This window comes from Nicotiana sylvestris, chromosome 5 (assembly GCF_000393655.2).
Source record: "Nicotiana sylvestris chromosome 5, ASM39365v2, whole genome shotgun sequence".
NCBI lineage: Eukaryota > Viridiplantae > Streptophyta > Magnoliopsida > Solanales > Solanaceae > Nicotiana > Nicotiana sylvestris.
In genome coordinates this window covers 156,192,183-156,219,867 of record NC_091061.1, presented here as the reverse complement: position 1 = coordinate 156,219,867, position 27,685 = coordinate 156,192,183, and the positions used below count along the sequence as shown (strand labels likewise).

Here is a 27,685-nt window from a genome sequence, read left to right as displayed (position 1 = left end):
GTCCGGTACCTCATTATCACTATTAGTCCCACCTTATGCACTCTCCCCAGATACTGAAGCTATGGGGGAGGTGGAGTATTCACCGCTGCCTGCTGCTGAGCCGTCAGACGACTCAGAAGGTACACGTTGTGGAGCTTGGGTAGTATGTGAAGCTGGTACAGAGGGATGTGACCCTGAGTCAGAAGAGAGGTCTTGAAAGGGTACGTACTCACTCCCCGATTGGTCATCATCTATAATAACTTGTTTCTTTATTTTAGGTCGGGGAGTGAGTTTAACTTGTTTCCCTTTTCCTCCCCGGGAGGAGTCACCTCGGCCGGGTTGTGTGGCACCTCTTCTTTGTTGTTTTACCATTGTCTGCAAGCAAACACATCTAACATTGTTAGTTTAAGCACATGCAGTGAAGCATGTGAATGAATTAAAGTTGCAGACAACAAAAAGATTGTTGCAGCCACTGCTGCAGATCCAGGCACCGCGGCCCGCGTGCAAGGGAGCGCGGCCGCGTTGGGGGTACCGTGGACCGCGCAAAGGCGATCGCGGTTTGCGTTGATCAAGTACCAACTAAAGTCTCTCTCTGAATCTAAGCACCGCGGTCCTTGTAAAATGGGTACGCGGCCACATTGGGCCAGCTCGGACCGCACAAAAGTTACCGCGGCCGCGCTGGGAACAAGTATTTCCTCAGTCAATTAAGCATTGCGAACCGCGTGGAAGTGTAACGCGGACCGCGTTAGGGCACCACAGACCGCGCTAAGGTTACCGCGCGCCGCACTGGGTCAATTTCAGGGACTAAGCTAGGGTTTCATGTTTTCTTCTAATTTTGTTCAAATTTTTACCCCTACTTGTCCCTACTCAGTTACCCAATCCTTAGTTACTTTAAACTAACATGAAATCTAACCTAGACTAACAATTCGAAGAAAATCATGAAGGAAAAAAAAAGTTACACACTACTGGCAAGCAAATAAAAAGAAAATAAGAAAGTAATTAATCATGAATGCATGAAATGTTACTAGGATTAGGAAGAATGAATGCAATCTATCTAAGCAAGCAATAATTTCGGTCTTGGAAGAGGATGAAAAGTAGAATTAGGGTTCTGGGTTTTCAAATCGCGAAAATGGTAAAATGAGACCCTTGGTCTCTATTTATAGACACCTAGTGGGACCCGGACTCACCTACCAGTGCGGCCGCACAAAAGCGACCGCGGACCGCGCTGGGTTTATTTGTGTGACCCTTCAGTAAGTACCCTACGCGGACCGCACAAAAGTGGAACGCGACCACGTAAGTCCTCCGCGGACCGCACTAACTTGACCGCGGCTGCGGTGAAGAACTTCAGAGAGTCCCCTTCTAAACTCATGCTGGTACGGACCGCACAAAGTGCACCGCGGCCGCACTGGCAACTTCAGAGACTATGCAATTTTCATACTTTGTTTTGCACTGCTTCAACACAATCCCTGCAACATCTCACAAAAAATTAACTCAAAAATCCTAAGCTACAAAGAAAATCAAGGAGAAAGAGAAAATCACAAACATGGGTTGCCTCCGAAGAAGCGCCTGATTTAATGTCTCGGCACGACGCATGTTACCACCATATCACTTTAGATGAAGAAGCGCCACTACGTGGTTGCCATCGAACATTCCAAGATAATGCTTGACCCGGTGGCCATTAACTCTGAAGACTTCACCATTTTTGTTTTTTAGATCAAGAGCACTAAACGAGGTCACGAACGCAACTTCAAATGGCCCACTCCACTTTGACTTGAGTTTACCCGGAAACAGACGTAACCGAGAATTAAACAAGAGAACCATATACCCAACTTTGAACTCCTTGCCCCCAACATATTTGTCGTGAAGGTACTTCATTTTGTCCTTGTACAAGGACGAGCTGGAGTATGCATGGAATCTAAACTCATCGAGCTCATTAAGTGGTTCAACCCTCAGATTTGCAGCAACATCCCATTCTAAGTTCAACTTCCTCAAGGCCCACATAGCCTTATGCTCCAATTCCACCAGAAAATGGCAAGCTTTCCCAAACACTAACCGGTATGGAGACATACCAATTGGGGTCTTATAAGTTGTCCGATAGGCCCAAAGAGCATCATCCAATTTTTTCGACCAATCGGTCCTATTAGCATTGATAGTTTTAGACAAGATACTCTTAATTTCTCGGTTGGAGACTTCCACTTGACCGCTAGCTTGAGGATGATAGGGGGTGGTAACTTTGTGATTAACTCCATTTGGCAAGCAATGAATCAAAAGCCTTGTTGCAAAAGTGAGATCCCCCATCACTAATGATAGCATGGGGAGTGCCAAACCTCGTGAAGATACTCTTTTTAAGAAATGCCACAACACTCCGGGCTTCATTGTTGGGCAAAGCCACGGCTTCAACCCACTTGGAGACATAATCTACCACCACAAGAATGTATTGAGGGGCATCTCATCCCTTTTTGAATTTCCGCCGGATCGTTGGAATTCATCACATCGTTTGACCACATCACCGGCATCTTTAAACAAGGTAGGACAATAAAATCCGCAACTAAGCACTTTAGAAGCTGTTCTCGCCCCGCCATGATGGCCACCATAGGGTGAGGAATGGCAAGCCTCCAAAATACCCAATTGCTCCTCCTCTGGGACACATCATCGAATCACACCATCGGTGCAAATCTTAAACAAATAGGGCTCGTCCCAATAAAAATCCAAGCTATCCCGCTTGAGCTTCTTCCTTTGGTTAGAAGAGAGCTCACACGGGATGATTCCGGTAACAAGATAATTTGCAACATCGGCGAACCACGGCATTCCACTCATTGACACCACAAGGAGTTGCTCGTCGGGAAATGTAACATTGATTTCAAGGCCTCCCCTCCTCCTCCAAATGGGACAAGTGGTCCGCCACTTGATTCTAACTACCCTTCCGGTCAATAATTTCTAAATCAAACTCTTGAAGAAGAAGAACCCATCTCATCAATCTTGCCTTTGAATTTTTCTTGGTCATCAAATACCTAAGGGAGGCATGGTCGGTGTGCACAATAACTTTGGCTCCCATAAGGTAAGGACAAAACTTTTTCATAGCAAAAACAATAGCCAATAACTCCTTTTCGGTGACTGTGTAGTTCCTTTGAGCCTCATTCATGGTATTGCTTGAGTAGTACACTGGATGGAACATCCTGTTGATCCTTTGGACTAAAACCGCCCCCACCGCAACGTCACTAGCATCACATATGAGCTCAAATGGTAAGCTCCAATTTGGTGCGGTGATGATGGGGGTAGTTGTCAACTTTTGTTTAAGGAGCTCAAAAGCCTTCATGCACTTCTCATCGAAAACAAACTTGGCATCTTTCTCTAGCAACTTGCACAACGGGTTAACTACCTTAGAAAAATCTTTGATGAACCTCCGGTAGAAACCCGTGTGCCCAAGAAAACTCCTCACCCCTTTGATAGAAGTAGGGGGAGGAAGCCTTGAAATAACCTCAATCTTGGCCTTATCAACTTCAATTCCTCTCTTCGAGATCTTGTGACCCAACTCTATACCTTCTTCTACCATAAAATGGCACTTTCCCAGTTTAGAACAAGGTTGTTATCTTCATACCGAGCCAACACTCTATCCAAGTTTACCAAGCATTCCTCAAAAGAATCCCCAACCACGCTGAAATCATCCATGAAGACCTCCAAGATATCCTCCCCCATGTCAGTGAAAATAGCCATCATGCAATATTGGAAGGTCGCCGGAGCATTACACAATCCAAATGGCATCCTCGAGAAAGCGAATGTGCCATAAGGACATGTAAATGTCGTCTTCTCTTGGTCCTCCGGGGCAATGAGAATTTGATTGTACCCTGAGTAACCATCCAAAAAGCAATAGAAAGCCCGTCCCGCAAGACGATCAAGCATTTGGTCAAGGAACGATAACGGAAAATGATCTTTTCTAGTTATCTTGTTAAGCTTCCGGTAATCCATACAAACTCTCCAACCCGTCACTGTCCGAGTCGGAATAAGCTCACTATTGTCGTTGGTCACCACAGTCATTTCACCTTTCTTCGGTACACGTTGCACCAGAGAAGTTCATGAGCTGTCAGAAATGGGATAAACCACACTGGCGTCAAGCCACTTGATAACCTATTTCTTTACTACTTCTTGCATAGCCTCATTTAGTCTTCTTTGATGCACAAGTGAAGGCCTCGCATCCTCCTCCAATATGATTTTATACATGCAAAAGGCGGGGCTTATACCCCGAATATTAGCTAGAGTCCATCCGATTGCCCTTTTTTGCTTTTGAAGAACCGCCAAGATGGCCTCAACCTGCATGTTAGTAAGGCAAGAAGAAAGAATAACAGGTAAAGTAGAATTTGAACCCAAGAATTCATACTTGAGGTGTGGAGGAAGCGGCTTCAACTCCAGCACCGGTGGCTCCTCAATCGATGGCTTTATTGGTGGAGTTTTGCAGTTTTCAAGATCTAAAGATAGCCTTCTAGGCTCATAAGAATATGAACCCATACCATGCAATGCATTCACACACTCCACTCTACTAGCATCATCATTGACATCCATATTAAGAAGCATGTCCTCAAGAGGATCTTCAACATTGATCATGGAACTTGTGTCATCCACTATCACAACTATGACAATGTCCACAAATGAACACACCTCCGTGCTATTGGGTTGTCTCATTGATTTGCAAACATGGAATACCACCTTCTCATCCCCCACTCGAAAAATCAACTCACCCACTTCAACATCAACCAATGCCTTCCCCGTAGCTAGGAAAGGTCTCCCAAAAATAATCGGCACTTCAAAGTCCACCTCACAATCTAATATGACAAAGTCGGCCGGCAATATGAATTTATCAACACGGACAAGAACATCATCAGTTATGCCCAAGGGTCGCTTCATCAATCGATCCGCCATTTAAAGTCTCATTGAGGTAGGTCGAGGTTGCCCAATTCCCAAAGTCTTGAAGACTGAGTACGACATCAAATTAATACTAGCCCCCAAGTCACAAAGGGCCTTAGCAAAATCCGCACTTCCGATAGTACAAGGGATAGTAAAAGCTCTGGGATCCTCAAGCTTGGGTGCCATTGAATGCACTATGGTACTCACTTGATGAGTCATCTTAATTGTTTCACACTCCATCTACCTCTTTTTTTGTAAACAAATCTTTCATGAACTTCGCATACCCCGGCATTTGCTCAAGTACCTCAACCAAAGGGACATTGATTGTGAGGCTCTTCATCAAGTCAATGAATTTTTTGAATTGATTGTTACTCTTTTGCTTTTCTAACCATTGAGGATAAGGTGGAAGTGGCCTAGGCAAAGGTGCCTTAGAGCTCGGGCATGTCAATCACGTGTTCCCAAGACGGGTTCACGACATCTTGAGTCTGTACATCTGCTTCATCATTAATATCAATCCGCACATCATTGTTCACATTTTGATTAACCACATCATCAACAATCAAAGGTACATCATCATCCCGTGACTCAACATCTTCATCCATAACTTGCTTTTGCATTGAGGCATTCACATCACCGCCTCTCCCACTTCTTGTTGTAACCGCCATCACATGATTATTATTCCCACCCTTTGGGTTCACCACCGTATAACTTGGTAGAGCACCCTTGAGATGAGTATTCAATGCTTGAGAGATTTGGCCTAATTGCACCTCCAAGTTCTGGATAGATGTGTTATGCAAAGCTAATTGGGCCTCGGAATCTTGGTTCTTTTTCATCATTTGCTCGAACATGCTTTCAATTCTCCCCATATCACTTCCGGACGAACTCGGACCTTGAGAAGGAAAGGGGGGTGGATTGTTCGGTTGTTGGTACGTTGGGGGCCTTTGAAAGCCTTGCCCCCGGTTGCCTTGGTTCCCGCTATTGTTCCACCCTCCTTAATTGTTGTTGTTGCCCCAATTATTGTTATTACCATTCCAATTCCCTTTGTTGCTTTGATTACCCCAATTGTTGTTTTGGTTGTTGTTATTCCAATTACCTCTGCCTTGTTGTTGATTGCCCTAATTTCCTTGAGGACGCCATTGTTGATTCGAAGAGTTTCCTCTATTCCCTTGGTAGTTATTGACATATTGGACCTCTTCGCTTTGATCATCATAGCACTCATTTGAATAACCACCACCATCATTGTTGTTGTCATATTGTTCACAATTACCTTGAGGTTGTTGTCCTCTTTGCCTCCTTTTCAACATAGAAACACCTTCAATTGCATTGACTTGGCACGGGTTTTGGACTTGTTGCAATTGCGCCTTTTCCAATTGATTCATAGTTATTGTAAGCTCGGCGATGGCTTGGCCATGATCGTAAAATTCCTTGTGCAAATGGATGACCGTGGGGTCACCTTGGGGCACATTTGCTCGGCTTTGCCATGCCGAAGAGGTATCAGCCATTTCATCAAGTACATCACATGCCTCTTGGTAAGAAAGTTTCATAAAGTTCCCTCCGTCCAATTGGTTCACAATGCATTGATTCGTGGTGTTGATGCCCCGATAAAAGGTTTGTTGAATCATAGCTTCGGTCATGTCGTTATTAGGGCACTCTTTCACCATTGTTCTATATCTTTCCCATATCTCTTGCAAAGGTTCCATTGGCTCTTGCTTAAAAGCTAGAATTTCATCTCGAAGAGCTGCCATATGACTTGGAGAAAAGAACTGGCAATAAATTTGTCTGCCAATTCATCCCATGTTGTAATAGAATGATTGGGGAGCCTTTCTAACTAATTCAATGCTTTACCCCGAAGAGAGAACGGGAAAAGCCTCAATCTCAACGCATCCTCGGACACGTTTGTCTGCTTGCTACCCCAGCATGTATCCACAAACCCCTTCAAGTGCTTGTAGGCATTTTGATCGGAGGCACCCCTGAAATACCCTCTTTGCTCGAACAAGGTCAACATAACATTTGTGATTTGAAAGTTCCCTGCCCGGATTCGGGGAGGAACAATAGCACTGGCGTATCCTTGATTTGGTAAAATTCTAGGAGCCACTCTCGGCGGTGCCAGAGGAGGGTCTGCAATATTGTTGTTCTCATTTGCATTTACATTGGCATTTCAGCCTCTCTGTGGAACTTGAGGTAAGACCTCATCTTGTTCTAGATCCTCTACCTCCTCCCCCGCTATCACATTGCCGAAAGGGTCATTTGCATTAAGAGCCATTGTACCTAATTGATCGACACAAACAAAATTAGTAAACAGGAAGGAAAGAGAAGCAAAACACAAAACTAACTAAACAGATAGTCAATACCGTAAGCTCCCCGGCAACGGCACCAAAAAGTGATCGCTGCCGACTCGACACTACGCTATGGTAGGAAGAGCGGGTCGCAAAAGCTTTTACTCGAATAGAGGTCCGGCATCGAATTTCCATAGGGAGCTAGTAGTGGAGTTGTATTTTCTGTCTAGCCTAGAGTTGCGGTTGTGCTTCTAATATCACTTCAAACATTTTTTGAGTTTTTGTATTTATAAATACTATTATAAAACTAAGGATTAAAGCTAAATTATGCTAAGAGAATATTTCTAAGTTGTAATTAATGGGAAAAAGAGTACTAGGGTCGTAGCATCACCTAGGTGGCTAATGTTACTAAGGATAGATTGACAAATTTGGGAATTATGCTATAACCGTTGCACAATTGCACCCACTCTCACATCTATCGGTAGAGAGAGTGATTTTGCCCAATTGACTATCGAGATCAATTGGGTAGGCCAATGAGACCAAGCAACTAGAGTTCAAGTAGGGGGATTACTCTCTCGAGATTTAACCCGTTAATTGGGACTACCATTTCTCATGGGTCCATCCCAATTCCTTGTTGGGTCAATTTTGGGGTCATAGACTCTCTCTTTCGGGAAGAGTTAAACCCATAAAGCTTGAATCAGTGTTTGAAACCACCAATTCTTTAATAAAAACATAAAATCAACCCAAATAGCAAACACCCAATATCAATCTAACCCTAGATGGCAACACCCATCAATTACCCACAGTAGGGTTGAGCCATAACCCTAGGTAATGGTTTTAGCTACACATAATTAAAGAAGAAACTGAAGAAATAGATGAAGAACTAAACATATTAATTAATTACTAAGAAGAAACTACAATAAGCTATTGTTAATGGGAAGCAAAAGTGCCAAAAATGGCTACAATATCGGTCTCACGAGCTCAGCTGCATTTCTGAATACCAAAACTTCCTCTAAAAATGGTAAAATGTCCTATTTATAGTGGGCTAGAAAAACTGGACAAAAATACCCCTACAGGGTCAGTGCAGGCCGCACAAAAGCAACCGCGGCCGCACTGGCTGTTTTGACTTCAAATTTAAGCTCTCTGAACTGGAAGACGCGGACCGCGTGAAAATGCAGCGCGGCCGCGTAGAGGGTCGGGTGCGGTCCGCACAAACAGGACGTGGACCGCGTGGCATGGTTTTGGTCCGTTGTCCAACTCTCTGAACCTTATGAACGCGAACCGCCCAAAGTAGGAGTGCGGCCGCGAAGCTTCACCGCGGACTGCAAAAATCCTACCGTGGTCGCGTGACTTTAATCCTGAATATGTCATATCTCTGAACCTCCGTGCGGCCGCGGTCACTGTTGTGCGGTCCGCACTAGCCTCTTTCTTATTCAATTCTCTTGGTATTTGATACTTGAGCAGGTTTCACTCCTTTTTGAGCCGATCTTTGACATTTCATCACTTTGTTGATCAAACCTGCAATCAAGCACAACTTGTGAGCATTTTGGGACTATTTTGCAGCAATTTATATTCAAAGCATAGGCAAGTAGGGGCATAAACACGTTAAAATCCTAACTTATCAGTAGTGCACCACACTTATAAGCAGGAGGCTACAGGGCATTTAGGACTGTCACTCTTTCTTCTTACTCTGGATCGTGTGGTAGAGCTCACTTATAAGAATTCAAGTTCCGAGCTTCTATTTTTATTCGTAATAAGATGATGCCTACGTTTAGAAAGAAGAACAATAAGAGATATAGCTGTGGAAGTGTTGAATTAGAGGAACTCGACTTCATATCATGCTTATGATAAGTAAATATGAGGTCTTTAGCAGATCATGGGTGTACTAAAAGGTGTAAGCTTCCTGATAAGAACCCTTAAGGCAAGAATGCCTATCCATCTTTATAGTGAAGGACAATGAGAGATTAAGAAGATAAATACAAGGTTCAACAAGAAAAAGAAGCAAGATGCGGATACGAGGCGCCCAGTTAATGAAGGTTAACAACGTTTATAATTGAGGCAGAGGAACATAAGCTTTTTGAGTTATATTCAACAGTAACAGAGGTATGTACAATTGGTCACACCCATTTTAGTTATGCCCTGTGGGTGCTAACAGGTATAGTTAAGAGAATGATGGGATATCAAGATCCGACTAGGGTTAGAGTAACCCAAATTGGTAAATGGATTACTTTCATTTGTTGGCATTTCCGAAGGGTATTACAAATGTTCCAATAGATCTTCCTGTGAGACACCCAGATGGTGCACCCTAGAATATTACGATTAGATGTGAATGTTAGCATTCAGAAGATAGGCAGTGAAAGCCTGGATGGGATAAATATTACCTTAAGTGTGGCTCTCATCCCTAGTAGAATGAGGATGTTGAGCAACCCAAAGTGCCATTGGATGTAGCAAAGGGAAATCTAAAAGTGAAAGAATGTCGTATTGAAGTTTTCACAAGAAAAGGGATATGCAGAAATATTAGCAGAGTAATGAGAAAAGAGATAAGAAAGCATTATGAATAAGGTGTGATACATGGATGAAAATGGTAGAGTGTTACAAAACCTATAGTCAAATGAGGGAAGAGACGAAAAGTGATGGACCTTAAGACAACAAAAGAGTATAGGTCATAAGGTTATATCCTCATTTCGAGAAATAAGTTCATGAATCCAACACGACTACCAGAGAGGAGAGTTAATCCCCAGAGTAATATAGATCAGTATGGACTGATAAACAAGATAAACTAAATTTGAATTAGGGACTGAATGATTGGAAAGTACTCAATATCATGGGAATTTCAGATTTTGTCCTTCCAATAATAGAATGGATGACAAAAGAAGATTCATGAGAAATTCAGAGAATGGTCATCCAGGGAGACGCTTCCCTAAAGCAAACAATGTGAGCAAAGTTAAACTTAACAGACTGTATGTGCCAGTTAAGCTAAGTGCCACCCTCGTAAGTAAGGGAATTTGTCATCTTTGGTATAGAAGGATTGCCGCAAGGCGAGTAAGGATCATTGATGTTGTGAAACAATGCCAAAAATGAAGAGGTAAAACATCTATAGGTAAATCCTCGTGGCTTCAACTCTTAGTACACCTCAAAGTGGGAAATATGAAGTGATGTGGTATTAAGTCAGAATTAAGTGGTTCTAGTGACTATGGCATGGTAAAGGAAGAATGCGATAAATGAAAGAGGAATGATATGACACTTATCCAAATCTTACAGATACGCTACGATTCAAGAATATTGTGCAAGGACAACGTCAAGGAGAGGAAGTAAAGGTTCCTGCCTAAGCTGTTATTAATAAATAAGGAGCCAGTGTGAGACGTAAATTAAGACAAAGGAAATAACCCAAGAAATATTACGAGGAATATTGATATGAGAATGGCCCAACGAGTAATTAGTAATTGGTCAGGAGGATACCAGTTATGGCTAAACAGGAGGTTACAGACGAGTCATTAGATCATGTAAGATAAACATAGTATAACCCAACATGCAGAATTCAGCCTAAAAGAATATCATTATAATACTTGAGATATATTCAAATATGAGTCGGGGTAGTTAAAGGTACTGTATGAGTATTACGGGGATAAAAGAAAGTGCCACTGGGAAGGCAGTCAAAATATCAGTTCAGAAGCAACCGTACAAGCACAAGGGCATGGAAGTAAGCAACTACGGATGATTATAGGCAAGTAAGAACATCGAAAAGGTCCGTAATAAGCTCACAGTTTTATGAGTGTCAAGGGTTCTCCCTAAGTACTACAGTGAAGGACTAGCTGAGGAAATGAGGAAGAAGGCTTCAATCTAAGCACAGTGACCTAAAGAGGAAATGGTCTTGTAACAACAGTTTCACAACAACATTGTACGTCCTCCATAAGAAAGAGGAATCTACCGTGGCTAGTGAATTGGAAGTAAAAATCAAAAGAAATATTCAAAGATCATATGAGTTGTATGGAAATTTCAGCATGCGTGGGAGCTAAGATAAGCTAAGTATGCATGCAATAAGGGGAAAGAAACATCAGGAAAGGTAATAACCTACGTTAAAAGAAAACTGAGAATGAACGAAAGGAATGATTTGATCAATGATCCCGAGTTGGTGATGTTATGAACGCACTTAAGAGTTTGGATTCTTATACATGCAGCATATATGTTGACTATCATATAGCCGTAAAAGATTCCGGTATAAGTTAAAAGAAAGAATTAAGCCCAGTGCATAGACAAAGGATTGGATTGTTAGAAGATTGTGTCATGGATATTCTATAACGCCCATGAAAGTCTAAGGTAATAACTGATACCATGAGCCAAAGGTCGGAAGATAGCTTAAGCCTATGCAAAGGTTGATCAGAAGGAAGAGGGAACTAAAGAATTACATCACGGAAGTAAATCAGGAGTCTGATTATTGGACCTAGAAAAATTATAGAAGTTGTGCTGGAGAACATGACAGAATCACTCTTAATATCAGATGTTCAAGAGAAATAACACAACAATTATAATCTATAATGGCCCTACAAGGAAGCCAGTTAGAAGAAGTACCAGCCTCATAAGAAATTAGTACGAAGCTCCCACCGGATTGTGTATGTACCAGAGGTGCAAGTATTATAATAGAGCTTCAAGTTATGGATGTAAATTATACCTATGTGGAAGGGAGGTCAGGAAAGAGATGGAAGATATGATGCAAAATTTTAAGGTAAGGTAAAGTTGAACGACATACGAGATACTCAAGGGTAGAAGATGTGAATAGTCCATACTTCGGATAGGAGGCTAGAAGTGCTGAGATTCAATATCTAGGAATGATAGCGATATCGTTAGTAGCATACCTTCCAGCCTATGGTCTAGGTATCGAAAAGCTTGTCTAAGAGAGTAAAGAAGAATTAGAGAAGATGTGATGTCTCGCTTGATGTTCCAGAACAACATAAGAAAATCTATGGTGCATGCAAGTTGAAGGAAGGCCGCAGATAGAATAAATAGATATGTATAGGTCCCAAGCTAAAGTATAGTAGAGCGACAAAGTTTTAACGAAACATGAGTAAGGATGGGGAAAGGCAAGTGAAAAGATGACGAGAATGGATAAGTCCCTAGGATTAAACCCATAAAAACAAGTAGAGCAGATGATTTCTCCAAAGTATGCAAAGTTCAGTATAGCCTGAATGAACTCAAAGGAATCTAAGAATAATATCATTTAGAGAGAATGAAATGTTGGCCTAGTAATAAAATGAAGGGATAATCATGACAGATAAATAATGATGTTTGGGCCTTTGTTTGAATAATGATTTGAAAAAAGAAGAAGAGAAAATAGAAGAAGAGAAGGAGAAAAAATATTTCGCTAGCGGCACAAAATCAAGATACCCCATAAGGTGAATCGCATTGAGACACTATGAAATATGATTATGGAAATCACTTCAAATATTCCTCAATACAATGTAAGCCCTAGCAGTAATGTATTACGTAAATAAGTTTCAAGTATTCAAGTAAAGGATTATATATCAACGTTGAGGCGAATCAACAATGGTCAGATATAAATTATAAAGTATGACATGAGGCTAGGCCATGATTCTTAAGGCGAACGGTAATGAAAGGGCATTGAAGGACTGAGATTTATACCTAAAGGGTAGGCAACAAAAGTAACTGGGAACTTGGTAAGCATACCTCAGTAAAGGTAGATTGAAGCAAAAATTATGGTACAGTATAACCAATGTAAATGCAGTAAAGTCATGTGAATGGGTAACCAGATCTATGAAATAAGATATGGCCATATTCGCAAGTTCTACAAAGTATCGAGAAAAGGACTTCAATATACCTATAGAGGCTCAGAGAGGCATCCTATTAAGCCTTGTATATACAAAGTAAGGCCTATAGATTGACTAAAATATAAAAGAAAAAAAAGAAGAAAGAAAGATGAATTACATAAGTGCACCTATAAAGCTAGGGTCATACAGGCTGCATGATATGAGGTAACATAAGTTGCAAGATTAGGAAGATTTCGACCACAAGTCATGACATAGGAATAGAGGCCTAAAGGGGGGGAATACCCTGGCCTTTGGACTTATACACAGAACAGTTGCCTAGATGGCAAGAGGATTACTAAAGTATTCGCAAGAGCGATGGGATATGAGAACGTTAAGCGCATCAGTCAACATTCGAGGACGAATGTTCCAAAGGGGGGAATGATGTCACACCCCATATTTTTGTACATGAAAGAATGCCATAAATAAATTAGTGAGTTCCCGGAAGTTAGATGTTACACCTAGCAGTATTACATTACGGTGATGTCACGTTTTACAGTATTAAGTTACGACGATGTTGAACCCTGAAGTATTGTACGTTAAAATTTCGTTTTCAACTAACCGATGTAAGACTCGGAGATGAGATCATCTTGATGTTAACGTACTTAAGCTATTTATAGCAAGCAATAAATAACTATTATGAAGAATAAGAGGGTACACGGATTAAAGAAAACGAGTTTCGTTGAAAGTGATCAATTTGGAATAAAATACGGGTCGAACGATAATACCCGATAATTATGAATTAGTACCATGCGAGATACCATATGATCAAGGTAGTATAATATATAAAGTATTTTAATAATAAATAGAATTTTTAAGTAATTCGGGGCAATTTTTAAATTATGCGGGTAATTGGTTAATTACCGGATAACAGAACATTACCCAGTTAACTAATAAGCGGACAAAAATTTAATCAATGACGCATGGGGAACGTGGAAGCCCCTCCTTTTGTATAAGATGAGTCATTAACTCATACTTTACATGTGTCTAGATTTAGAAAATCCAAGTCTTACAAAGACTTTGGGGTAGGCCTTGTCAAAATCAAAGGAAATAAACAATTTCATTTTAAAAGACAAAGGTGCAATGTTACATTCTGTTCCAAAATGAGAAACAGAACCTTCAACTCAAATTTCAAAATCAAACATTAGGGATCCTTGGTAACTTTTAAAAGACAATTTGTCTTTTAGAACAAAGATCGTTCAAGAACATAATGGAAATGGAAATTTGTCCAAAATTTCAAGACCAAGCAAAGTTTGTTTCAATTTCAAGTAAATCCAGTGTACATTTCATAGAAGCAGATTCGTTTAAATAATTCCAGGAACAGGCATGTTTAGGTTATCCCTTCTTTCTTTTGCATGATCCATACGATACGAACGAAATGTGCAAATGCACAAATTCCATAAGTGACTCTATTCATAGAAGTATTAGAGATATCTATGTTCTTGAATTTCCATGTGTCATAATATTTTATCATATGTTCATGGGTCTCAGAAAAATATGAAAGTTGAAAAGATGTTACTTTATGATATTACTCAAAGGCAAAGTGGTCTTATGACAATTCCAAAAGATTTTATTAACGTACTTTTCATGCATTGCATACATGTACATTGACCCATGACTCAGACGGTGTTATATATGCGTATATATGTATATGGGATATGGAAAAAGGTTACGGCGTTATATACGCACCACCACCTGATCAGCTGGTATATGATGATGATGTTGCCCACAGTGGCTGAAATATGATTCAAACGTCGTTATATATGTGTATATGTGTACGTAATCAAATGGAGTTATATATGCATATATATGTATGTATTCAAACGGTGTTAAATACATGTATATATGTATGTATATATATGTATAAGGGATATGGGAAAGGTTATGGCGTTATATATGCACCACAACCTGATTAGCTGGTATACGATGATGATTTTGCCCAGAGTGGCCGATATGATATGATGGAATGCCCTCAGGGGCTGATGATGTTATGAAACATGTACCTATGCACGACATGACATTCATATGCATATGCATGATGCTAAAAGTAATTTATGATTTACAAAGTTATTCAGACTTGCAGGATGAGTCATGTATTCTATATTTCTTTCATGTCTCTTATGTACTTATTTATATACCTTACATACTAGGTACATTATTTGTACTGACGTCCCTTTTACCTGGGGACGCTGCGTTTTATGCCCGCAGGTCCCGATAGATAGGTCGAGAACCCTCCAAGTAGGCTATCAGCTCAGCAGAAGATGTTGGTGCACTCCATTTGCTTCGGGATTGCTTGTTTGGTTAGTATGATTTGGACGTGTATTGTTTGGTATGGCGGGACTCTATCCTGACCTTTATGACATTTATGTATTCTTAGAGGCTTGTAGACATATGTCGTATACGTGAAAGATTGTACGGCCTTGTCGGCCTATGTTTGAGTTTATAAATGATTATGTTGGTCTATTAGGTCTGTATGTCATGTGTATATAATGATGTAATAAGAAAGATACGTTACATTGGTACTCGGTCGAGTAAGGTACCGGGTTGGCCGTCGCAACCCATCGGTTTAGGTCGTGACAGTCCTGTCGTAGGGAGGTGGTCATGGGTCGGATAAGAGGCCCCGTCATTCAGGTAGATTCAGTGGTGCCTCATCTGGAGGCAGAGATTCATATGGTAGAGGCCATTCTCCTAGGCCCTTTCATTCAGCTCTTCAGGTCTCTCACGGTGCTTCAGGTAACCGTGGTCCGTAGATGCAGTATTCTGATCAGCAGTCCTACAATGCACCATCAACTCATATTAGTGCACCGCCGCTCCAGAGTTTTCGGGGTGGTCATTCAGGTCTCCAGGGTCAGTCTCAGTTTCCTCAGCTACAACACTCAGGTGGATGTTTTGAGTGTGGTGAGTATAGTAATATCAGGAGAACTTGTTCGAGGATGGTGGGTACTCAGTCGTAGTAGTAGGGTTTTCGTGCTATGGTCCAGGCACCAGGTGTTCCATAGACCGCCCAACCAGCTAGAGGTGGGGGTAGAGGTGCTAGAGGTGGAGGTAGAGGATTTAGAGGTAGAGCTCAGGCTGCTAGAGGTGGAGGCCAACCAGCTACAGGCCGTCCCAGAGATGGAGCCAGGGTGGTAGGGCCCAGCCCCGATGTTATACTCTTTCAGCCAGGCCCGAGGCTAACGCTTCAGATGTAGTTATTACAGGTACGGATCTGGTTTGTAATAGAGATGCTTCAGTGTTATTTGATCCAGGGTCCACCTACTCGTATGTGTTATCTTATTTTGCACCGTATCTGGTTAAGCCTAGTGATTCATTGAGTGTTCCCGTATATGTGTCTACATCGGTGGGTGATTCTATTGTAGTTGACAGAGTTCATCATTCTTGTATTGTGGTGATTGGGGGTCTTGAGACTCGTGTAGATTTGTTGCTTTTAGACATGGTCAATTTCTATGTTATATTTGGGATGGACTGGTTATCACCTTACCATGCTATCTTGGACTATTATGCCAAGACTGTGACCTTAGCTTTACCGGGTATCCCTCGTTTAGAGTGGAGAGCGACTCCTGGTCATGCTACCCGTAGTGTTATCTCTTATGTGAAGGCTCGACGTATGGTCGAGAAGGGGTTTTTTGGCCTATTTGGCATATATTCGTGATTCTAGTGCTGAGGTTCCCTCTATTAATTTTGTGCCCGTTGTTCGTGAATTTCTTGAGGTATTCCCTTCAGACTTGCCGGGTATGCCACCCACCCGACAAGGATATTGATTTTTGCATTGATTTGGCTCTAGGCACTCAGCCCATTTCTTTCTCACCGTATCGTATGGCCCCGCCTGAGTTGAAAGAGTTGAAGGAACAATTGCAAGACTTGCTTGAGAAGGGTTTCATTAGTCCCAGTGTTTCGCCTTGGGGTGCGTCGGTGTTGTTTGTTAAGAAGAAGGATGGGTCGATGAGAATGTGTATTGATTACCGACAGTTGAACAAGGTTACAATCAAGAATAAGTATCCATTGCCGAGGATTGATGATCTGTTTGATCAGCTTCAAGGTGCTAAGGTATTTTTAAAGATTGGTTTAAGATCTGGCTACCATCAGCTGAGGATTAGGGAATCCGATGTCCCTAAGATAGCTTTCCGCACTCAGTACGAGCATTATGAGTTCTTGGTGATGTCATTAGGGTTGACAAATGCCCCAACAACTGTTATGGATTTGATGAACCGAGTGTTCAGGCCTTATTTGGACTCGTTCGTGATAGTATTCATTGATGAAATTTTGATATATTCCCGCTGCCAGGAGGAGCACGAGCAGCATCTCAGAGTGGTTGTTCGGTCTTTGAGGGATAGTCAATTATATGCTAAGTTCTCGAAGTGTGAGTTCTGGTTGAGTTCAGTTGCATTTCTGGGTCATGTTGTATAAGCAGAGGGTATTCAGGTTGATCTGAAGAAGATTGAGGCAGTCAAGAACTGGCCTAGACCAGCATCAGCACAGAGATTCGGAGTTTCTTGGGATTGGAAGGCTACTATCTCCGGTTCGTGGAGGGGTTTTCATCTATCGCAGCCCCGATGACCAGGTTGACCCAAAAGGGTGCCTAGTTCAGATGGTCAGATGAGTGTGAGGCGAGCTTTCAGAAGCTCAAGACAGCTCTGACTATGGCACCAATGTTGGTTTTGCCCACAGGTTCAGGGCCTTATACAGTCTATTATGATGCATCTCGCATTGGACTTAGTGTAGTATTGATGTAGGATGGCAGGTTCATTGCCTATGCTTCGCGGCAGTTGAAGATTTATGAGAAGAATTATCTGGTTCATGATTTGGAGTTGGAAGCCATTGTTTACGCGTTAAAGATTTGGAGGCATTATCTGTATGGCGTGGGATGTGAGGTGTTCACAGATCACAAGAGTCTTCAGTATTTGTTCAAACAAAAGGAGTTGAATTTGAGGCAGAGGAGGTGGTTGGAGTTATTGAAGGATTATGATATCACTATCTTATATCACCCGGGAAAGGCCAATGTGGTGGCCGATGCCTTGAGTAGGAAGTCAGCCAATATGGGCAGCCTTGCTTATATTCCGGTCGGTGAGAGGACGTTTGCTTTGGATGTTCAAGCCTTGGCCAATCGGTTTGTGAGGTTGGATATTTCTGAGCCTAGTCGGGTATTAGCTTGCACGGTCGCTCGTTTCTTCTTTATTGGAGAATATCCGTGATCGGTAGTATGATGATCCCCATTTGTGTGTCCTTAGAGACACGGTGCAGCGCGGAGGTGCCAAGCAGGTTACCTTAGATGATGATGGAGTTTTGAGATTGTAGGGTCGAGTTTGTGTGCCTAATGTGGATGGGCTCCGAGAGTTGATTTTAGAGGAGGCCCATAGCTCCCGGTACTCTATTCATCCGGGCGCCGCGAAGATGTATCAAGATTTGCGGCAGCATTATTGGTGGCGGAGAATGAAGAAGGATATCGTTGCATATGTAGCTTGGTGTTTAAATTGTCAGCAGGTTAAGTACGAGCATCAGAGGCCTGGTGGTTTATTTCACAGAATTGAGCTTCCCGAGTGGAAGTGGGAGCAAATCACTATGAATTTCCTTGTTAGACTCTTGTAGACTCGGAGGAAGTTCGACGCAGTATGGGTCATTGTTGATAGGCTGACCAAGTCAGTGCATTTTATTCCTGTGGCAGTCTTCTATTCATTCGAGAGGTTAGCTGAGATCTATATCCAGAAGATTGTTCGTCTTCATGGTGTGCCTATGTCTATCATTTCGGATCGAGGTACGCAGTTCACCTCTCGTTTCTGGAGAGCAATTCAGCGAGGGTTGGGTACACAGGTTGATTTGATCACAGCATTTCATCCTCAAACAGACGGGCAGTCCGAGCAGACTATTCAGATTTTGGAGGATATGTTTCGAGCTTGTGTCATTGACTTTAAAGGCTCGTAGGATCAGTTTTTGCCTTTAGCAGAGTTTGCCTACAACAGCAGCTACCAGTCGAGTATCTAGATGGCTCCTTTTGAGGCATTATATGGTAGACGGTGTCGGTCTCTGGTTGGATGGTTTGAGCAAGGAGAGGCTCGATTGTTGGGTACGGATCTGGTTTAGGAGGCTTAGGACAAGGTCAGGATTATTCAGGATAGGCTTCGTACAGCTCAATCCAGGCAAAAAGGTTATGCAGACCGCAAGGTTCGAGATGTGGCTTTTATGGTTGGAGAGCGGGTATTGCTCCGAGTGTTGCCTATGAAGGGCGTGATGAGATTTGGGAAGAAGGGCAAGCTTAGCCCTAGGTTCATCGGTCCATTTAAGATTCTTGATCGAGTGGGAGAGGTGGCTTATAGACTTGCATTGCCGCCGAGCTTATCAGCCGTGTATCTAGTGTTTCATCTATCCATGCTCCAGAAATAGCACGGCGATCCATCCCACGTGTTAGATTTCAGCACTATCCAGTTGGACAAGGACTTGTCTTATGAGGAGGAGCCGATAGCTATTCTAGACCGGCAGGTTCGTCAGTTGAGGTCGAAGAGTTTTCCTTCTGTTTGTGTTTAGTGGAGAGGTCAGCCTCCTGAGGCATTGACCTGGGAGTCCGAGTCCGATATGGGAGCCGTTATCCCCATCTTTTCCCCGACTCAGGTACTTCCTTCTTCTGTCCGTTCGAGGACGAACAGTTGTTTTAGAGGTGGAAAATGTGATGACCCAAAAGGTCATCACTTGTTTTAAAACAAAACTTCCATGTTTTGAGGCCTTGAAAACCTCATTTAGAGTCACCTCGATTTGTGTGCACAGTCCGACGTGTAGTCGGAAAGCTTAAATATGAAATTCTGTGAAAAATGATAAAATTTGGTTATAAAATAAGTTAATTTAACTTCGGTCAATGTTTTGGGTAAACGGACTCGGACCTGTGATCTGACGGTCCCGGAGGGTCTGTAGGAAAATATGGGACTTGGGCATATGCTCGGAATCAAATTCCGAGGTCCCGAGCCCGAGAAAAGAATTTTCAAAGAAAATTGCTTTTTAAAATTGTTTAAGAAAATTTGAAATGAAATTTGATTAGAACATGATAGTATCGTGCCCGTATTTTATTTCTGGTGCCCGGTACAGGTCTTATATATGACGTTTCTGTGGAATTTGGTGATAAATGGATGTCATTTGACATGATTCGAACTTAAATTGCAAAATATTTGATGTTTAAAGAAGTTTTTAGAAAATTTCATTGATCTTGAGATTTATTTTGATGTTCATGATGTTATTTTGATGATTTGATTACACGAATAAATCTGTAAGATGTTTTTGAAGTTTTGTGTACACTTGGTTTGGAGTTCCGAGGGCTCGGGTGAGTTTCGGGTAGGTTCCGGAATGTCTTAGGCCTAAAAAACAGAGCTGTTGCAGGCTCAGAGAGGTGGAGGACCTCTAAAAAGGCCAGTGCAGTCCGCACGATATGGACCGCGGCCGCGGAGGGGCCTGTGCGACCGCACTAGATTCTGTGCGGTCCGCGGTGAAGAACAGATTCACTGGTCCGATTTCGGAAGCCTATATCCTTTGATTTACAAGGAATTTTGAGATGATTCAAAAACAAAAGTTGTAGCCCTTTATGTCTAATTTCCAGAAAGGTAAAGAAATTACAATTTGGACATCTGTAGAGAAAGTTATAGCCAAAATACTAAGACCTGTCACTGTAGAACACAAGAAGCCTGTGCGGCCGTGGTTGATTTTGTGCGGGCCGCACAGGGCATCTGATGGCAGTATATTTAGTCGGGATTTTCAGTTATTTTTCAATTTTTAAGACCCCAAAAACATAAGAGGCAATTTTTCAAACAATCTTTCTTCTCCAAATCAATTGTAAGTCGTTTTTAACTAGTTTTCTTCGATCATTAACATCTTTTAACATGATTTCAACTTCAAATCAATGATTTTCATGGGGAAAATTGGGTGTTTTGGGTAGAACCTAGGTTTTTCAAATTGGGGATTTGGACCTCGATTTGGGGTCCGATTTCAAAACAAATTATATATTTGAGTTCGCGGGGGAATGGGTGATCGAGTTTTGATTCGAACCTCGGGTTTTGACCATGTGAGCTCGGGGGTGATTTTGACTTTTGAGTAAAACTTTGGAAAATCCATTTTTCATGTATTCAAATTGATTCATTTAGCATTTATTAATATAATTAAGTAACTTGTGGCTATATACAAGCGAGTTGGTGGTGGAATCAAGAGGTAAAGCGATAGTTGAGGCTTGAATTTCATTCGTGACATCGAGTTAAGTGTACGGTCAAACCTTAGCTTGAGAGATTAGGAGTTGAGTCCTATTTGCTATATGCTTCTTGTTGAGTACAACGTATAGGCATGGTGACGAGTATCTATACGTTGGTGTCAAGCATGATCGTGAGTCTTAGATTGATACTTGTTGTATTCTTGAATGTTACTATTGTTGAAATAGTGAGTAAATCCTTGATATTGAGCAAAGACTTAGTTTGTTCATCGTGGAATCTACTTATGATTAAGAAATGGTGGTATTTGAGACGAGTAGGAGTTGAGTTAAGATTGGTTATAGCTGATTCTCCCTTTTCGGGACGGATATATTTGTACTGCTGAGTTCTCTGCCGGAATAGTGTAGTCTATTGTTGATCCCTTGCCGGGATGATTAATTTTGATTATTGGTGACTGTATAGTTGGAACGGGTTGCGCACCGCAACAGATATTATTTCAGATCGTGTTGCATGCCGCAACAGATATTATATTGGATCGGGTTGCACGCCGCAACAGATATTATATTGGACCGAGTTGCACACTGCAAGAGATATTATATTGGATCGGGTTACACGCCGCAATAGCTATATATATATATATATATATATATATATATATATATATATGGATCGGGTTGCATGCCGCAACATCTATATATATATATATGTGGATCGGATTGTATGCCGCAACAATATTAAGTGATAAGGGATCGGGTTGTGCACCGCAACAGTATTGTTATTGTGTCGTTAGATATTGAGTTGTCCTTTCATATTTTATTAAGTTTTTGTTGGTCTTGATATGTTTCCCCGAAGCATGTCCCCCCTCCCATTTTAAACTGCTCATTCCTATTTATTTTTCGCCATATATTATATAACTGCACAGGTTTATCTGGAGTCTGGTCCTAGCCTCGTCACTACCTCGCCGGGGTTAGACCGGGCACTTACCAGCACATGGGATCGGTTGTGCTGATACTACACTCTGCACTCTGTGCAGATACCAGAGCGGCACTTGATCAACAGTAGTAGGGGAGCCAGCCTTCAGTCCACCGAGACACCGAGGTAGCCTAGTAGGCGTCCGTAGGCCCGACGTCTCCTCTATCTTTTATTATGTTCTGTTATCTCATGTATCCGAGACAAACAATGTTATTTTTCCTTCAAACTGTTGTATGTAGTGCTCTTAGTAGTCCATGGATATTGTGACACCAGTTTCTGGGTAGAGGCATGTGTTGACTTTCGAAACATTTTGGTTTTTTATCTATTTAAGACTTCTGCTTAAATCTCATATTCCGCTGTCTTTTAGATGTTTATCACTTGTTAATATAAGTTGTAAAAAAGGATTAAAACAGAAGAGTTAAAGATTTCTACGTTCGTGGCTTGCCTAGCTTCTACGAGTAGGCGCCATCACGACTCCCAATGGTGGGAATTCCGGGTCATGACAATAAAGTTAAGTAACTTGTGGCTAGATACAAGTGAATTGGTGGTGGAATCAAGAGGTAAAGCGATAGTTGAGACTAGAATTGTGTTTGTAGCATCGAGGTAAGTGTTTGGTCTAACCTTAGCTTGAGGGATTAGGAGTTAAGTCTTATTTACTATATCTTAATTGTTGAGTACGATGTATAGGCATGGTGACAAGTATCTATACGTTGGTGTCAAGCATGTCCGTGAGTCTTATACTATGAATAATGTGACTCCATTTGAATTGTTCATGCTTTATGTGATGACTTCTATTGTTGAGTAAAGTTGTGAAAGTAATATTGGTATTTGAATATTGAAGAGCGTTGGCTCAAGTTGTAAAATGATTTGTGAAAAGTATAATTGGCAATTGAACATTATGGAGCATTAGCTCAACTTGTGATTTGAGTTGTGAAGTAAATGTGAAAAAAGTAAAGAAAAGAGAGGATCATGATATTGTCTCTCTTGCTAGGATGTTGTTGGTTTTAATGTTATCTCCCTTGCCGGGATGTTATTGCTTTTGATATTGTTTCCCTTGCCGGGATATGATTGTTGTACTATTGTTCCCTTGCCGGGATTTTATTGTGATTATATTGATTCCCTTGCCCTTATTATTTTGTGATTGTTGTTTGGGTAAGGAAGAGTGTTAAAGCATGAATGGTGATGTCGTGCATGATATTTGTGAGAGAATGTTAATGCAAGAAGGGTGATGTCATGCCGCACATGTACCATTCCGTGCCTTTATATGAGTGATAATTCACGAAGGATCATTCCGTGTCATAATTATGTGAAGTAAAAGTATGAAGGGTAATGTCGTGCCATTTATATTAATTTTATTGTGAGAACGAAAGTAAAAGCACGAAGGGTAATGCCGTGCACATGCCCCTGATTTTCCTGATTCTTACTGATAATTGAGTTATGGTGTTCTTTACGTTAATTTACTGCTTTTCTGTTGTTACCTGATTTTATTATGATGTTATTAATTCTCTTGCCCTAATTGTTTTGTGATTGTTTCTTGAGTGAGGAAGAGTGTAAAGCACGAAGGGTGATGTCATGCATTATTTTGGTGAGAGAGTGTTAAAGCACGAAGGGTGATGTCGTGCACTTGTCTTTGATTTCCTAATTTCTTATTGATAACTGAGTTATGGTTTCTCCACATTCAATTGTTGGTTTTCTGTTGATACTTGTTGTAACCCACAACATAATTCCCCCTTCCAATCTTCAATTGAAATGTGGTGATCTTTATATTTATTTGTGTTCTTATATTATTATTCGATGTCCCTGCAACATGTTTTCCCCCTACCAACTTTAATTATACATTTCTGCTTTTATTTTCCGTTGTATATGATTTAACTGCACAAGCTTATTTGGTAGTCTGGTCCTAGCCTTATCACTACTTCGTCGAGGTTAGGCTAGGCACTTACCAGCACATATGGTCGATTGTGTTGATACTACACTCTGCACTGTGTGCAGATTCCAGTGTTGTAGCTTTCGGACCATAGCTTTGGGTTGCTGCCTTCAATCCATTCGGAGATCCAAGGTAGTCTTGTAGGCGTCCGTAGGACCTGGCGTCTCCCTCTATCCTTTCATCCTGTTTTATTTACGTATTTCAGAAACAGTGTTGTATTTATTTTTCGGACCTTGTTTGTAGTATTTCTAGACCATCTGTGAAGTTGTGACACCAGTTCTGGGTAGTCTTTGTTTAAGAAATCGTATTGGAATTATTTAAATGGTTTTATTTGTTTCTTCCGCTTGTTTAAATTTTGCTGTTTATAAATCATTGATTCACAATTGCTAAAGGATTAAAAATAGGAAAAGGGTAAATTGTTCAAATGGTTGGCTTGCCTAGCTTTCACTAGTGGGCGCCATCATGACTCCCGAGGGTGAAAATCCGGGTCGTGATAAGTTGGTATCAGAGCTCTAGGTTACATAAGTCTCACAATTCATGAACAAGCTTAGTATAGTCTGAGGGATCGGTACAGAGACGTCTGTATTTATCTCCCAGAGGCTACAGAGTTAGGAAAAACATCACATCTATTCCTTCATGTCATGCGATGTTGTTCTCTTAATGCTAAATTAAAACCTTTACTCTTTTCCTTTCGCGAATGGTGAGGTCACGTATCGCTTTTTCAGCCGAACAACAGCACAGACCGGTGTTAGATCAGCTGTGTCTTCGGAGGCTTTATGGAGGTTGGATAGGTTTCACCAAGCTCTTCACTACCACTTTCAGCGGTGCATCTTCTGAGGATCCCCAGGATTATTAAGACGGCTATCATGAGGTTCTCAGGAACATGGGGATAGTGGAGACCAATAGGGTCAACTTTGCTACTTTTTGTTTGTCTAGATCCGCCAAAACTTGGTGGAGAGATTATTGTTTGGCCAGACCAGTTGGGTCACCAGCTTTGACTTGGGATCAATTTTCTCAGCTATTTCTGGAGAGGTTTCTTCCTATCACTCAGAGAGAGATCTATCAGAGGCAGTTTGTGCGTCTCCAGCAGGGTTCTATGACTGTTACTCAGTACGAGACCAAGTTTATTGATTTGACCTTTCATGCTCTTCTTATACTTCCCACAAAGAGATGGAGCGGGGAGGTTCATTGAAGTACTCGTTCAGCCCGCTCAGCCAGCTAGAGGTGGAGGTAGAGGTGGAGGTAGAGGTGTTAGAGGTGGAGCTCAGGCCACTAGAGATGGAGGCCAGCCAACAGCAGGCTGTCCCAGGGATGTAGTTCAAAGTGGTGGGGCCCAACCCCAATGTTATGCTCTTCCAGCCAGGCCTGAGGCTGAGGCTTTCGATGCAGTTATCATAGGTACTGTTTTGGTTTGTAGTAGAAATGCTTTAGTTTTATTTGATCTAGGATCTACGTAATCCTATGTGTCATCTTATTTTGCACCGTATCTGGTCATGCCTAGTGATCCTTTGGATGCTCATATATATGTGTCTACACCGGTAGGTGATTCTATTATGGTAAATCGTGTCCATCGTTAATGTATAGTTGTAATTGGGGTCTTGAGACTCGAGTAGGTTTGTTACTTTTGGACATAGTTGATTTTTCTATCATATTGGGGATGGACTGGTTATCACCATACCACGCTATCTTGGACTATCCTGCCAAGACCGTGACCTTAGCCTTGCCGGGTGTACCTTATTTCGAGTGGAGAGGGACTCTTAGTCATTCTACCCGTAGTGTTATTTCGTATATGAAGGCTCGACATATGGTCGAGAAGGGGTGTTTGGCTTATTTGGCATATGTTCGAGATTCTAATGCTGAGTTTCCTTCTATTGATTTTGTGCCTTTTGTTCGTGAGTTTCCTAAGTTATTTCCTTCAGACCTACCAGGTATGCCACCCAACAGTGATATTGACTTCTGCATTGATTTGGCTCCGGGCACCAGCCCATTTCTATCCCGATGTATTGTATGGCCCCGCCTGAGTTGAAAGAGTTGAAGGAGCAGTTGCAAGACTTGCTTGAAAAAGGCTTCATTAGACCTAGTGTCTCGCCTTGGGGTGCGCCGGTGTTGATTGTTAAGAAGAAGTACGGATTGATGAGAATGTGTATAAATTACCGGCAATTGAACAAGGTTACAATCAAGAATAAGTATCCATTACCGAGGATTGATGATTTGTTTGATCAGCTTCAGGGTTCCAAGGTATTTTCGAAGATTGACTTGAGATCTGGCTACCATCAGTTGAGGATTAGGGCATCCGATGTCCCTAAGATAGCTTTCCGCACTCAGTACGGGCATTATGAGTTCTTGGTAATGTCATTCGGGTTGACAAATGCCCCAGCAGCTTTTATGGATTTGATGAACCGAGTGTTCAGGCCTTACTTGGATTCGTTCTTAATAGTTTTTATTGATGATATTTTGATCTATTCCCGCAGCCGGGAGGAGAATGAGCAACATCTGAGAGTGGTTCTCCAAACTTTGAGAGATAATCAGTTGTATGCAAAGTTTTTGAAGTGTGAGTTCTGGTTGAGTTCAGTTGCATTCTTGGGTCATATTGTATCAACAAAGGGTATTCACGTAGATCTAAAGAAGATAGAGGCAGTCAAGAACTGGCCTAGACTAGCATCAGCTACAGAGTTCCGGAGTTTCTTAGGATTGGCAGGCTATTATTGTAGGTTTGTGGAGGGGTTTTCATCTATTGTAGCCCCGATGATCAGGTTCAACCAGAAGGATGTCCAGTTCAGGTGGTCGGATGAGTGTGAGGCGAGCTTTCAGAAGCTCAAGACAGTTTTGAATACGGCATCAGTGTTGGTTTTGCCTACAGGTTTAAGGCCATATATGGTTTATTGTGATGCATCTCGTATTGAACTTGGTGCGATGTTGATGTAGGATGACAAGGTTATTGCATATATTTCGCGTCAGTTGAAGATTCATGAGAAGAATTATCCAGTTCATGATTTGGAGTTAGCAACCATTGTTCACGCGTTGAAGATTTGGAGACATTATCTATATGGCGTGTCATGTGATGTGTTCACGGATCACAAGAGTTTGCAATACTTGTTCAAGAAGAAGGAGCTAAACTTGAGGCAGAGAAGGTGGTTGGAGCTATTGAAGGACTATGATATCACCATCTTATATCATCCGCGAAAGGCCAATGTGGTGGCCGATGCCTTGAGTAGAAAGTCAGCCAGTATGGGCAGTCTTGCGTATATTACGATCGGTGAGAGACCGCTTGCTTTGGATGTCCAGGCTTTGGCCAATCAGTTCGTGAGGTTGGATATTACATAGCCCAGCCGTGTATTAGCTTTCACATTCAATCGTTCTTCATTGTTAGAGCGTATTCGAGATTGGCAGTATGATGATCCTCATTTGTGTGTCCTTAGAGACACGGTGCAGCACGAAGGTGCCAAGCAGGTTACATTAGGAGATGATGGAGTTTTGAGGCTGCAGGGTCGAGTTTGTGTGCCTAATATGGATGGACTCCGAGAATTGATTTTAGAGGAGGCCCATAGTTCCCGCTACTCCATTCACCCAGACGCCGCTAAGATGTATCAAGATTGCGGCATCATTATTGGTGGAGGAGAATGAAGAAGGACATTGTTG

The 27,685-nt window shown here is 41.8% G+C and overlaps 1 protein-coding gene across 1 annotated transcript; it reads left to right on the top strand.

Moving 5' to 3' along the window:
* Positions 1–61: 61 nt before the first annotated feature.
* Positions 62–26,971, top strand: LOC138869528 (uncharacterized mitochondrial protein AtMg00860-like). Its single transcript, XM_070147153.1, has 2 exons — positions 62–189; positions 26,518–26,971. Exons 1-2 carry the CDS (start codon positions 62–64, stop codon positions 26,969–26,971), a joined length of 582 nt encoding a protein of 193 aa, XP_070003254.1.
* The last annotated feature ends 714 nt before the right edge of the window (positions 26,972–27,685 follow it).

Coding starts and splice junctions, on each gene's coding strand:
- LOC138869528 (XM_070147153.1), top strand. CDS start 62: ATGGGGGAGGTGGAGTATTCACCGCTGCCTGCTGCTGAGCCGTCAGAC. Junction 190..26,517: donor GACCCTGAGTCAGAAGAGAG/GTCTTGAAAGGG, acceptor CTATTCCCGCAG/CCGGGAGGAGAATGAGCAAC.